This window comes from Drosophila sechellia, chromosome 3R (assembly GCF_004382195.2).
Source record: "Drosophila sechellia strain sech25 chromosome 3R, ASM438219v1, whole genome shotgun sequence".
Classification (NCBI taxonomy): domain Eukaryota; kingdom Metazoa; phylum Arthropoda; class Insecta; order Diptera; family Drosophilidae; genus Drosophila; species Drosophila sechellia.
The window spans coordinates 30333552-30348351 of NC_045952.1; the positions used below are offsets into that span (position 1 = coordinate 30333552).

The 14800-nt window shown below is 40.4% G+C and overlaps 1 protein-coding gene across 6 annotated transcripts in view; it reads right to left on the reverse strand.

The window, feature by feature from the left end:
- LOC6619540 (polypyrimidine tract-binding protein 1) overlaps positions 1-14800 on the reverse strand; it is a 127358-nt gene that overhangs the window by 96809 nt on the left and 15749 nt on the right. For 5 of the 6 annotated variants that reach the window (XM_032722727.1, XM_032722726.1, XM_032722725.1 and 2 more), the window contains one exon: positions 4847-4945. In XM_032722727.1, coding sequence (XP_032578618.1) covers positions 4847-4936 — 90 coding nt within the window. In that variant the 5' untranslated portion in view covers positions 4937-4945. Of the gene's footprint in view, positions 1-4846; positions 4946-14800 lie in introns of those variants that run through there. The other variant, XM_032722730.1, reaches the window with a different exon arrangement.

A 14800-nucleotide genomic window follows, 5' to 3' on the forward strand; every position in this document is an offset into this window, starting at 1 on the left:
GGGTTAAAGCCGCTTTCCTCTGTCGCACCTGTGCCCGGTAAGACCTGCTTTGACTATGCTCCCCCGCCGGCACTAAGTGTCCCACAGTAATTGGCTTGTTTGTAGAAGGGTTTTCAAGTTTCAATCGGCCAATGGAAAATTTTTTAGAACAGTTCAAACTTTTATTACGATTTACATAAGTAATCAATGACAACAAAGATGTGGTAAAAATATAACTATTTATAGTATAAGATCTTACTTATTATATCCGTTACTTGTAAAATAAAGGGAAATTAAAAGGTAGAAGGAAGCGTTTTCGACCCTAAAAAGTATTTACAAAGTATATATATATATATTATCGGGTCTATCTTCTCGTAAATCAAGCTGTACGATACACGCCAGCGCCCCTCGGTCGGTTGGACGAACCTTACTACAATCCAAATTTGCAACAGAAATTATAAAAGTATTCAAGTAGTATAGAACCCTTTATAAATTTTAATTAAATATTGTTGTCGTAGATATTAAAACTCTAATTGAGGAGGTCGTGAAATCACACAAGAACAACCATCGTGTTCTAAGACACCGAACTACAGTAAGAGAAGAAGTAGCCGCGACTATGAAAAACCCGATAGTTGCGTTTTCTAACGCACTAATTGATATTAATGTTTATCCCTTTTCAGTTGTCAGACACATGAATTCGAAAAGCAAAAAGGTGCACTAAAAAAATTTGTGTGAATAATCTTTTTTTTTCGCGCCAACCAGTTTTAATTTAATATCGAAAACAATGAATCAAACATCTTAACACAAAAAACAATTTCAATATCATCTACAATATTATTACTTTACATATATATAATACTTTTATAGTCATCCTTAAATAATAACAACTTTGTCTTGCGTTCGTTTTCTACCAAGTTTACCAATCCCGCAAACGACATGGCACTTATTAAAGTTTACACCCGTTTCGTAAAGCTCACTCCCCCACCCTTTCCTTACAAGTTGGGTGCCGAAATAGTTTGGACACGCACAAAAGCGCGCTTCACAAAGTAATATAAATAATAATGCCCTGTGCTCCCTGGGTCCGTAAACGAGTGAATAATTAGTCTTTGCTGTTAGCCTTTGTTGTTACGCCGGGTCTAATGGCCCGACGCAATTTTGATTTTAAAAGATGGTCATGCGTGCATGTCTAATGTGCCAGGGTTCTCAAGATCCGGTAAATTGGCCGCACTTCCACTCTACTCCTGTGTGCTCGCAATTCCTCTGAATAGCTATAATCCTTAACGCTTATAAAGGAACCAAGAAACAAAACGAGCAACTGAGTAAAGAATCAAACCGTCAGCAAAGGACAACAAAGGACGATGTCCTTGGTGGATTAGGGTGTACCTTAGGACTTGAGAAGTGTAGGGGAATATTCAAATTTAGAAGAACAAAGAAAGGGAATTAATAATTATAATTCAACCTGCTTTTAGAATCGAAAATAACTAATACAATTTATATGCTGTATTTTCGTCTATATAGATAACCGCTAAAATAAACAGGGTAATAAACTGTCGAGTTCGCTTCAAATGTTGCATTCGGCTACGGATGGATTTGGGCTTACTCCAACCCGAAACAACCGAATATTCAACCGTAGCCTTATAATTTCTTGAAAAGATGTTTTACCTTTTGTTGTTCTTGATTCTTACGCATCTCAGAAAGGCAAATATTAAGTGCCATGAGAACATGGGGAGGCCGAAACTACAGGCTGCTCTTTCATGATTTTTTTTTGGTTTTTATGAATTACAATAATAAAGAAAACGCATATAAAAAGCAAGGGAGCCAAATAAAATCATAAAAATTACAAAAGTATGCAGAAAAAATGGAAAGAAGAACCGGGGGCAGACAACCACGAATGCGTTCAAGAAAAATCACCGTAATAAAGCCAAGCGTCTGAGGTCTTCCCTGTGTCTCAGTATGTATGTTGCAAATAAAACAATTTGAGTGGAAATAAAAAATAAAACAACATTTGCCGTGATGGGTTAAGCAGAGAACGCCCGAAAATAAAAGTAAGGTGCAATGTACAGCTGGATTCTCAGGCAGGCGAACATTACCGAACAAACAATGCGTCCTCGTCGAGGAATAAAGCACGTCTTAAATTAATAATAAGCAGCATAAGAAAAACAAATACCAGTATCCTCAGACGAAGATGAACCAAGGGAGATGAAGGTGGTCGAAAAGAGAGAACTTACAAAAGCACTTGAAAAAAAACGTGAACCTGAAAACCAGCACAATAATTATTACACAACACGTGCTGCGATCCTTATACTTTCAAGAAAGTATTTGGTATTTTGATTTAATCATAACAGAAGGAAATGCTTATATTGAAATGTTATAATTTACTTGTCCTTATGTCCCTGTATATGTATTGATCCAGTGCAACCATTTCGGTTCTGTCAGTGGGTAGAAGTGAAATGTATAAGGGTGCTGGCATCATCATCTGCCTCCCACTTGGCAAAGGGAATTTTTGAGCACACCTGAGTGGGCTGGACAAGCGGATGACGGAATTCCTTAAGCTTTAAGGCTTTCGAGACAACCATGTTTATGCGATATAATCCGAAACTAAATTAGTTATGAAAACATTTGTCCAAAATATTTTTTGGCTAGCTTATACCTTTCCTAGACCACAGCGTTCTTACGAAAGGAATATAATATGGAAATTACAAAAATATTAGATTTTTCCCGTGATCTGTAGGTTCTGACAGTGTAGAATTAAATTTGAAAGTATAACTGGTCACGTTAAAATAAGTTCCCGTATTCATCACAAAATAAAGAATTATAAACTAAATTAAATACTTAAAAAGGAACTGCAGAAGAAAATACAGATCACCCCTCACGATGAACCCCATAAAAACCAGACTTTTTCATTGTCTTCTGTATTTCTTTGTTATTAAATATTATATTTCCGGCCCCACCTTTACATGGCAATTTTTAACGCCCTTTTTATGACCAATGAAACTGCCCCTAGCCAGCCTAACCAACCCAAACAGTCCCTTTGGATCCACCGCCCCGCATGATTTATGCTGCGCGGTCAAGTGTAAGTTCTACCGCCGGCACCTTGGGGCAGGAAATTGGGTTTAACAGCAGCAGTCAGCGGGACCTGGCAGCTCGTTTAATTTCAGTCGATTTTTTTAGCGTCCACCGTTTTATTAAAAAAAAATGTTTCGTCCCTACAGTTTTGTTGCCTTTTTATGGACTGGTTATCAGTGGACTACTTTGCGTGTTGCGATTTGCCCTAATTAGTCGCGTCGGCAGATCAGGATATTTGCCGCACTGAGCCGGGAGGGTATGGGTTCAGCTCATAATTGCGGATGTCTGTCAGCAGTTAAGCTCCAGTGGAGTTTTTCTTTTTCAGTGTTTATAAAAATCGCGATTTATAGGCTGCTCGTTAGCCTTTGAACTGATGCTGATGGGTAATGTATAAATATATATACAGATATATATAAAGGGACACTGGGTAATTGTTATACCCGTTACTCGTGGAGTAAAAGAGTATACTAGATTCGTTGAAAAGTATTCATCAAGCAGAAGGAAGTGTTTTAGACCATATAAAGTATAAAGTCGGATAGAATATTCAAATTTCGATTACAGTTATGGGGCCCGATTTGCATATAGAGTTACATGCTTTCCTGCGTTCGCGAGCGAATTATTTAAATTTTGTGTTCTGCTTATATGCAGATGAAAATAAGTTTTCGCCCAATTAGATATGCCAACTTCATCACATTCCGAAAGAAACCTCATACAGAAGATTCACACAAAGGACCTCTATCCTCCGAAGTGACCATCTTTGTTAATTTGTCTTTGGGAGATAAAATTAAATTTTTTATAAAGGGTGCAAGGGTTTGAAAGACAACGGTAACGGTAAATTTAAAAAAAGATCAGCTGAGTAGGATTCAAACAGAAATTAAAACCTCATTTTTATTGGTAAAGCACATTTTTTATTCTGTTTACTACCCCCCATGCAACCAACTCGCATACCCTCTGAGGGGTGCCCCCCGCTAACGAGCGCCCATTATGCAAACAATAAGCACAGCGTCCTCTTCTGATAACAAACCACAGACAAACGAACGTACACAAATATCCCTCCTGGGACGAAGAAATATTGGGCATACGACACGCATCCTGCGAGTGGCTTTCATTCAAAAATAGATTTATGTGTAGCATTTAAGCGAGACAAAAAAGTAAATAAAAAGCAAAAGAGCACAGGAAGGACACCCAAACAATATCAAGAAAAATGTTCAACAGCATTTATCAAACGTGACGCAATCCGTGGGAATGTTTTAAAACTCTTTCTCCTTTTTCCCGCATCTAAATCTGCTTGACATCATTATTCTTCAGCAGAAACAATGTGAAGTGCATTTCGGTATCATTAAAATGTGATCACTTCGAATTAAAGCACAGTCAAATGGGGGCGGGAGGGAGCTGGCTGACGGGACGCCATCTTGGGGCAACAACAGTTTGATTTAGTGCCGCACATTATTTCACGTAAATATCTGTTCTGGGTCTATACAGCGTGTGTGTTTTGCAATAATGTCAACAATAGACTTGGCTCTTTGACATGTGTGGGTTCGCCGAGTATGTGTGCTCCAGTTCGTTGGCTACATTTACATTTTAGCATTTTGCCCCACTTGTTGACTTTCTGCAATAGAGTTCCAGCAGATTTGCATGATTTTCGCATTTATGCGCTTAATTTACTATTTATTAATGGAAAGCATACAAATGTTGAAGTAGAGGTCCCCGGAAGGCAAAGGAAATGGAAAGGAAAGCAGGAAGTGCGCACGAGAGAATATTGCCGGCATGTTTAATGTAATGTGAGATTGGATAAACTTACCTTAACTCCAATATTAACCGGTTCAAATTCTGATTTGTGTAATGAAGGAATTGGCATTTGCAATTGCATGGGAATGGGGCAGGACATCATGGTCGCTACCTGTGAATGTAAATAGAAATAGACATGTTTGTTGTTAGTCGGATTGAAGGATACTGGGTATAAATAAAAGGATTAAAAATATATAACAGCTTGTCTGTTTGTGATTATTCTAATGTCTTTGGTTAGACTTACTTTCGGTAGTGGCTCAAGTCCCTGTAAAAACAATGACCATAAGGTACGCTGCAAATCAAGCGAATCAATGAAAAAGCTGTTGCAGTTTCCCTTCAGGCACTTAAACTGTGACCCCCCCACCACACCCGTTTTTTCCAACGCTGGGGCATTGCAATTTTTCGCCCTTTTCAATTTCACGCGTTTTCATGGAAGCCAGCACGGGAATTACCCACTGCACATTCTTGTTCCCTTACTCACACAGGCACACACACATACAAGCGAAGACCGCATTGAATTACATTCGAAAACAGGACGAGGGGCGTAAGGAGGCATGACCATCGTTTCATTTGGCGCCCATCATCATTGTCATTTCCGCTTTTGCGTAACGATGTCAACGTTTTTGATGGCTTCATTTCGTTGCGCTGCATTTCTTTTTGGTTTTTCGTTTCGGGCGCCAAATAAATCATAGCGTAGTCTCCCGATTCCCCCTTTCTACGTCCTGCACTCAACCCATAAAAACTTTTGAAAGAAAAAGGCAGCGAAATAAAAAGCGCTGCGAACTACTCAGTACGAAATTGGGAGTATAAATGGAATGAAACATCCATACACAGGAAAAAATTATTATTTATTACTTATACTTTTGCTGAGAGGACAATGTGATTTGAAGACGACAATAGGCTCAGTTTCTTTCAGTGTAAAGCAAAACGGTAAAAATTAAAATAGCATGACAAAGTGGCACATATTGTCAAAACTTTTGCTTCGGAGTATTGGAATAAATGTGTTTTGGTAAAAAGAGGACAGCGAAGAAAGCTATAAAAATTGTTGCAAGCGCACTACTATGACAATATCTCCATTTCCTGCTTAGCTTTTAAGGCGTATTTATGCACATGACCAGAAATCCATGACTACAAGATCAGTGGTTCTCTGCTCCGAATTCTTAAAAACTGTTGGGCAAACAAATGAAGTATTTCATTTCACTTGCCAGCAAAGTGGCACCCCTTTGTCGACGCATCTTGGGAGGTCCAGACAATTATCCCATGCGTCTTTTGCCTATTCAACAGTCAATGACTTGTCAGCGGCATCGACTACCGAAAAATCGCAACAAACTATTTATATCTCACTTTTCCTTGTCCCACCTGTGGCCCTATTCCTGGCTTTTAAAGCCTTTTTTGTCAGCCGCCTGTCAGTTTGTTTACGCATTATACAGTAAATTGCTCTAAGTGCTACAAAAGTGACATTTACATGGCCAGCTCGACGAACTAATTAAGAGATTTTCCGCCTTACATATTTCTTGTTTCGCAACTCGGTTTACCCTATAGTTGCAGTTGCAGCCGGCATTATCAAAAGTAGTGCGAAAATGCAACGGAGCGTGGCTAGTCTAGCATTTTAATGACGACAACAAACGGAAATTGACGTTGGCTGACTGACTTTTCAACATTGTAGACTGGTTTTTATGTTGACACGCGACACAATAACGGGAGTCGATAAGAGAACGGAATGCCCCGAAGACCGAGGAATCCAGAGCTGAGACTGGCAGATGAGGGGAAGCACTCTCAGACGGACATTCCACATGGAAACTATATGTGGAAGTGCAAGTGCTCTTGCGATTAATACCCCACGCCCGAACTTTAGAACTAAAGTGAATAAAAAACTAAAGCACATTAATGCATGACTTTGATCCATGTATATGGTGATTCTACTGGCTATGCCAAGTGCTGTGCCTTCCTCCTCTCCCACGCGTAAATTTGTCCAGTTTTGTGGTGGACAACCATGGAATTGGAGAAGGATAATAAATGTAATGTGGCACCAATGAAAGCGAAACGATGTAGCGGGGCGGTTTCCTTCAATGCTGCATGAACAATTAGACAAGAGGGGAGATGAGTCTGCTGCCCAGTCACCCACGAAAACAATGATTAATGAGCAGTTGCAGCAACAGCAACCATACATCATTCGCCTAAGTTCAGCTGAGCGGAGTTGAAGGCCGAACAGTGGGAGCAAAATGAGACGCAGCATGGATTGCAACGACAACATCAACTCGCAACTGTCACAGTTGCAACCTGCAACAAGTTCATGGCCCATCGTCTCCTCATCGAGCTTTCCACTTCCCTGAGCATGCGCGGCTCATCCACAGCTGCAAGCAGCAACAGCAGCTGAAGCTATGACTGCAACGGCAGCAATAACTGCAACAGCTGTGCCCATGCACAGCAAACCAAGCGACCAGTTTTTCACTAACCATCCACTGGGAAAAAGCCCCACAGCCAAGATACCAAAATACACTATAAAAATTAAAATCTAGCATATTGAATTTACGAGACGACTTAATCAAAGTCTTAAATTTTTAAAATTTCTTATATCCCTACATCAGGGTCCTGGCATGATTATTTTTATTACAATGATCATTTGGCTCTCCAATGTGGTATTTTTTATTGACCAAAATGCCTAAACTTATCAAACTCTTATTAATTGTCCAATTTTCAAGTGCAAGTTTAATGAAACGGGAGGAGACCGCCATTGGCATGATTTTGTGTATTGCGCAAATACAAAGATGGATGCTAAATGAACAGGTGGTGTTATTCAGCCTCTGTCTGCTGACTCACATGCACTCACCCCAGAGCATTGAACGTGGTCATAAGTACAATTACTTCCAATCAATTTGCATAATCAATGGAGTCTTTAAAAAAGGTATGACAATTACCAGCAGCCAATCGTTTGAAAATAAACATAGGCGCAGTTGCACTTTTTACACTTGTTGCATGGCAGGAGTTGAAAAATTCGCATTAAAACCCGAATCACAAAGATTTGTGGCACTAAGAAGGGCCACCACCTTCCCAGCCACCCCACACCCCACAGCACCAGCCGCAGCCCCACAATCACAGCCACAAAGCTGGCTCAGTCGCAACCACAGCGGATGGCTGGCAACAATAACGAAATCCAGGCAAGAAATTGTGCAGATTTAGCATGACAAGTGAAAGTAAATAAAGTAAGCTGGCGGAAAAGCAAAGAAATGACGAGGCCAGCCTGTGACCAGGGATTTCATCTCGTATTGAGCATGCACTTTATGCAAAGAATGACGCCCATATTTCACGCACAAGACTCGGTGTTGGCTTAATGCACTAGAAAAAGACGCCAAGAAGTAAGTTGCAAGCTACAACGAAACTAACTTGTTGCAGCACAAAAAGGAAAAATAAAAAAGAAGACCGAAGAAGAAGATTTGGACATTTGCATAAATACAGCTCACTGAAATTGGCCGGTAGTGTTACTCGCAGGACCATTACATAACTAATTTATAAGCTTGATGATAGGCCCCGGCCCCTAGCCTAAGGGACAAATATAAAAAACTAAATTTTTTACGTTAAATAACGTAAAAATTTAATTTTCATAAATAAGTTAATTAATTTTTTTTTTGGTACCGCTCGTTTGCTAAAACCAGATCGTTGGCAGTACTGTCTTAAAGATGGCCCATTCAAAACAGATGCGAGATACTAGTTGCTGTATTCAGCTGTACATTTCTGATCTGCCGCTCAGAGAAGGGGCAGTTGGGGTGACAATCGTGTAGGCAGACCCAGGACTTAACGGGATCCGTGCTACGCCAAAACTATGGAATGCACAAGCAAATGTGTTGAAAATCCTATTCTGTTAAGGATTTGTTGTTAGTGTTGGCGCCATCGCCGTGGCTTTTGTTGTCCCACACATATGTGAGCGTTTCTGGGAAGTGCATGTGTGCGGTTTTGTGTCGCATCAAATTGCATTAGTGCTGAAAGCACCAACAAGCAAGAAATAGGCAAAGCTAGCAAGGAGAAAATCCAGTCTCGTTCTGTCCCCTTCCCAGCCTCTTCCTCTTTCAGCTCTCAGCTCTCAGGCATTCTACGTCTCATCGTCCTTTGTTTGCTTTACATCAGGACATCGTCGACGGATTTCGCCTTTTTGCATTCTGATCTGATCTACCACTCACACTAAACCGCTGCGCAGCTTTTATTTGGCTGACTCAGAGGAAGAGGCGGGGGAGGTCGAGGGAGGTAGGCAGTGTATGAAATGGCTGTAATGCCGCTACTTTTGCCAGGCTTTGGGAAAGGACTCTACCGACTGGCAAGGCGGCTCAGAGCGAGGTGCTGCACTCAGCGATAAATCGCGTTATCAAGAGCGATTGATTCTTTGTTGAAAAAAAAAAAATTCTCAATACAACCCCTTACATGAAATAACTTTTGAAAATGGTGCATCAAAATCGATTAGAATGTTTTGCTAATTTCATTATCATATTTTGCTGTTTTGCTGACAAAGATGTTGAATAAGGCAATTTAAAACTATTTTTTTTATCTCAGTGCCTAGGCACGTTGCATTCAGAATGTTGCATGTGAAATCTAAGCCGGGCACCCAAGGCTGGACAGAAGGACATCAGTCATCATTTAGCACTCGTTGGGTGACACAGACGGCGGCGCAGTATGTGAAATTAAAAATTTCTACGCACAATGGATTTCGGTTTTGTCCATGCAATCACAGGTGATTCGCAAGGAACTAAATCCCTCTTGGGCACACTCCATGGTAGTAAATGAGGCTCCGCATCAGAAATCGAAACTGCAATTGCAATAGAGAGCGATAAGGTGTTGTAATAGCATATTGCGCGGATGTATCTTCCTTTTTTCGTTAAGACAGAGCTACATATCTTGGAAAATGGTTAAATTAATCCCCTTGTCATTGTTATTTTTTTTTTTTTTTTTTTTGGATATATTAATTTAAAACTGTCCTTCGCGGACAATCATTAAATTTGATGACTAAACTTAACGGTAGAGAATTAATTGATTACATAAATTGTTGCGAAACTATACAATAACTGTCGATATTGTATGTATGAAGTATATAATAATGTATGTATATAATTTAATTTAATTTGCGTGTCTAATCCCAGAGAGGTCCAAAGGGTGTGATCGGTGCAGCCTCCTGGTGTGTTGACTGGTGTCCATCAGGTCTTGTGCCAGGTTGTTTGGGTGGTCTTGAAGCCTCTGCATGTACTGCCAGCTGCTTTTCTTAATCTCATCCTTCACCCAGGGGAAGCTGAGGACCTCGTGTATAGTGGCATTATCGTGGAAAGGGTGAGCGTTTGTGACTGTTCGGAGCGTTTTGTTTTCGAATGTCTGGATAATGTTGATGTTACTTTTCGATGCAGTGCCCCACAGTTGAATGCCATACGTCCAGATTGGCCTTATGATCGCTTTGTAGATAAGGAGCTTAGTGGAAGTCGGTAGCTTAGATTGTCTGCCCATCAGCCAGTAGAATTCACGGACTCGGTTCTCCGCCTGTTTCCGCTTCTTTAGCAGGTGTGGTCTCCATGTAAGTCTCCTGTCCAGTGTAAAGCCAAGATAATTTGGATTGGCTACCTCTGGGATTGGGAACCCGTTGAAACTGACTGGTGGGCAAGTGCCGCGTCTAGTTGCGAAGGTGGTAGCGGTTGACTTGTCGCTGTTTACCGATATATTCCATCTCGTGTGCCACGTGTTCAGTAGATCTAGTTGCTCCTGCATAGTCTGGGAGGCCTCTGCTGGGGTATCTGCTGTTGTTAGGAACGCAGTATCATCGGCGTAAGTGGCTGCCATAATGTACTGGCTCGGTATCACCGGCAGGTCAGCCGTATACGCGTTGTAGAGGAGCGGACCGAGAACGCTTCCTTGGGGAACTCCTGCACGGGCTTCTTTGACGTCTGAGCGCGTTTCTCCACACCTGACGGCGAATCTTCTGCCCTCCAGGAACGATTTTAAGAACTTGAAATATGGCTGGGGCAGGCCGTTTTTGAGCTTTAGGAGGAGACCGGGGTGCCAAACACGATCAAAGGCTTGCTTAATGTCCAGCATTACTGCTAGGCAGTATTTCTTATTCTCAAAGGCGTCCAGGATATATTGCGCTACTCGGTGGCCTTGCTCTGGTGTCCCGTGGCGGCGCCTAAAGCCAAACTGGTGATCAGGGATCAGACCAGCCTCCTCAATCATTGTTATGCTTTTTGCCTCGTTCCATTGTATTCCACCTTTCAATCATTTTTATCTATGGTGCTCTATAGACCAAATGCACATATGTAGTCGCAAATAGAGCACCTACACACCGTTTCCACATTCATTTTGTACAGCGACCAACTGCAGACAAACATTTTTCGCAAATTAAATGAAAACACCTGACGATATTGGGGCATCGCTTTTAAGGGAAACTAAAGTGGTCCATAGTATGGACTCCATACCATGTTATATGATTCTTTTTTAGAGAGACAAATAATCTTTAAAATTAAATATTCCATAATAAAATAAAATTTGACTTAATTTATCCATTACAAAGTATACTCCAGATTCGAGCTTTTTAAGTACCCACCCTCAATTATTGGGTTTGCTCTCATTTTTCATCCACTTGCATTGCAATTTTTAATTCAGAAAAACAAAAACAACCCATTTCTGGCAGTGGAAAGAAAAACCATACGAAAACAAAACACGAAAGAGTCCTCCAAGCTGAATTTGTCCGTAGAATTGAGTGCCAAAATTCGAGACAAACAAAACATTTTAATGAAATTAGTATGCTCTTCCTACACACACTATTCAATTGGGCTCCAGAGTCTTGAACCGCGACTACGCAGCAGATGTTAAACCAAAATACATACATTTATAAAAAATGTACAACAATTATTAAAAAACACCAAGAACAGTTTAAAAAACCAGAAAAATTTAGCGGCCGACTTTTATTTTTTTTTTCCTTAGCTCTCTCTTTCACATATCTTGGTTATCGTGTGAAATTAAAAAACACGAGCCTTAAAAAACAAAAGCTATTTGTAGGAATATATCCACCAGCGAATTGATATAGAAATGAAGCCAGCATTGGCTTTGTATGTATATACCCTTAAAATAATTAAATGTATGTACATTTTTTCACACATATGTACATATATGCTGATGAATACCGAATAAGGAAATATCATCGATTATAGACTTTTAGCCTATATGATTTTTTTCGTATGATTTATATGAAATCAAAAACAACTTTATATATTTAAAAAAAACAGCGATACCATTGATAGTACACTTTTAGCTTTAAGTCGATGAGATTACCCACTTTACTTACCCACAACTTTATATATTAAAAAAAACAGCTGTACCATTGATAGTACACTTTTAGCTTTAAGTCGATGAGATTACCCACTTTAGGTTGTTTAGATTTTGCCTAGTTACAAATTATTTTTTTTTTTTTTTGGCGGTTATTTTTTCGTGTACATTTTTGGTCATGTCGAGGAACGAGTGTTAATGACATCTGGACAGCGTGAACAAGTTTCGGGGCCCGAAGTGACTCTTTTTGGTTTTTCTGTCAAGCATTGAAAAATGTTTGTGCATGAGAAATTGCCAGTCTGAGCCGCTGCAGTAGACACATAAATTCTCATTTAGCATCGTCAAATTAATGACTTCAAAATGAGCCCTATCTGACGCTCCTCCTAACCCCCAGTAGCAGAGATTCCGGGCAGCCGTGTTATTACGGCACAGCTGATCGAGCGCTTACAGGTGATGAGCTCATTACAAAAGTTGAAGTGGAAAATCTTGTTGAGCAACTTTTACGCGGCTGCCGGCCGGCAAGCGAAAACAGAACACACTTACATATGTTCATAGTATGTATGTTATTGTCTCACACACTATTATGACATGTTTTCGTGAGGGCAATTTGTTCGTTTAATTTTCCAGAGAATTTTAGTTGCGTTTTATCCAAATCTCTAATGTACATGTATGTATAACGAAATTAACGTTTTATTCCGCACTGCGAGTTCGTCATTCCTACTGTAGGATCTTGACGTTAATTTGGCTGGTGCCCACATGCATGATGTTTAAAAGTGATCTTAATATACTTATCAATACGTTCATGTATACATGCAAGTTAGGACCGTGAAAATCAGTCGGTTGTCTATCCCCATCTTCCTCACACACCATTCAGCTGAGTAACGGATATTTTATAGCCTTTGCTGTTATACTCATAGCTCATATTCTAAATAAAAAACCGTTCGAGCATTCTTGAAAAAACCGAGTTCAACTTTAGCAAGCTACATATTGAAGACACTTTTTCACTGCAATGGTAAGAAATCAATAAAGGCATTGATATTATTCTGACGTGAAAAGGCCACCTACCCGATTAAAAGCACTACCAATACAATGAGGACTAAAAAACGGAACCATTGTTAATGCCTAATTAGCATTCGACTATTAATAGATGCGACTGAATGCAGGGAGACAGCTCTAAGTGAATTTTGTGGCACGTAGACTGGCCAGCACCTGAGCGCCGTGGCTGGAGGAGATGGATGATGACACTTCGGTCGTGCTCCCCGAAGCCTCGCACAATAATTAGCAACGAAATCACGTGCAAGTAGCTGGCTTTCGGGTTGCGGGTTAGCAGCTGCCAATTTCAATTAAAGTCAAGAAGCAGTCAGCAAACTGGCCTCTCTGGCCTCTCAGGAGGAGCCTTTAACGACCGCCGTGACTAATTACAAATTAAATTGACAGAAAACGTGTTTACCGTGCTGCATTTACACATTCTACATTATTTATGATTCTGCCCTTTTGGCAGAAATCTTTTAAAGGCCCCAGAAGGTATAATCTGCCTGCCAGGTCATCTGCAGGTACACTTCATGGACAGTTCCGGTTTAAGCTCATCGCCTTTGCTTTTGGTGCAACAAGTTAAGCCGTTGGTGACGTGTTGAATGGCCTGAGTTTTAGGAGCTAGACCTTTGACAGCCGCATATATGCACAAAAGTAGCATATGTGTGAATGCCATCTAGCTTGGTCTTTGCACCCACACTAGCATGAAGCACAGATATCAGCAATTAGTTGGCTGGCTTTGCTTTTATATCTTTTGACGTTTTTGTTTTTGTGGAGCTAAAACTTAATCCGGTTCATTTGCAGTTCGCAGCATTTTCACTTGTCCGGCTGAATAGAAAATATGAGTAGAATCCGACAAAAATTACACTGAAATATGCGAACAGATATTTTATAATTTAAGTTTTTTACAATGTTTTTATGATAGAACGGATTAGCCGTTATATTACTCAGGTAAATAAACGTGACGATCACGTCAAGGCCGCTGCTGGGTGGCCATCAAATCCATCCACACCTGCAGAATAAGGATAAATCAGAGGAGCGAATAAGGCCAGTGCAGACATCCTTTTCGAAGCTCGAAAGTGTGTATACGCCCAAGTTTGACATACCTCCCACAGCTTTTCTCCTTTTTATAAGAAAAGCATGTGTGGCTGGGTGCGGAAAACAGTGAGACGACGTGTAGTTTTAATTAATTTAATTTCATGCTCATAAAACGCCAAACAATGTGAAAAGCGCTTACACACACATGACGGAGGAAAACGCATAGCCAAGCGGAAAAGTTGATTTTATTAGCGAATTGTGCCCAGGTGAAGGCTCTAACATTGTCCTGTCAGCGGGCTGTGTGCCTGCATATGACGCAGAACGTAATTAACACGCCACCCCCTCTCCCTGCCCACCTAAATTCAATTATGAATTGCAGAGGAAATAGTTATTGAGAAAGGGGTCTGATTGATACCTGTATGGCCTTAAATAGAGATCACTGATCCAGTGAGTCACAAGCCAGTGATAGGCAGCAATTAAAGGCACTTAGTGCGTATCCGTGTCACTTTGTTGATTACAAGACTGCTTTTGAATTTGATGTGCTTGACTGACTGCTTTTCTAGGTTGTTTTTCACGAGAAACTTCCATACAGCATATAGATCGC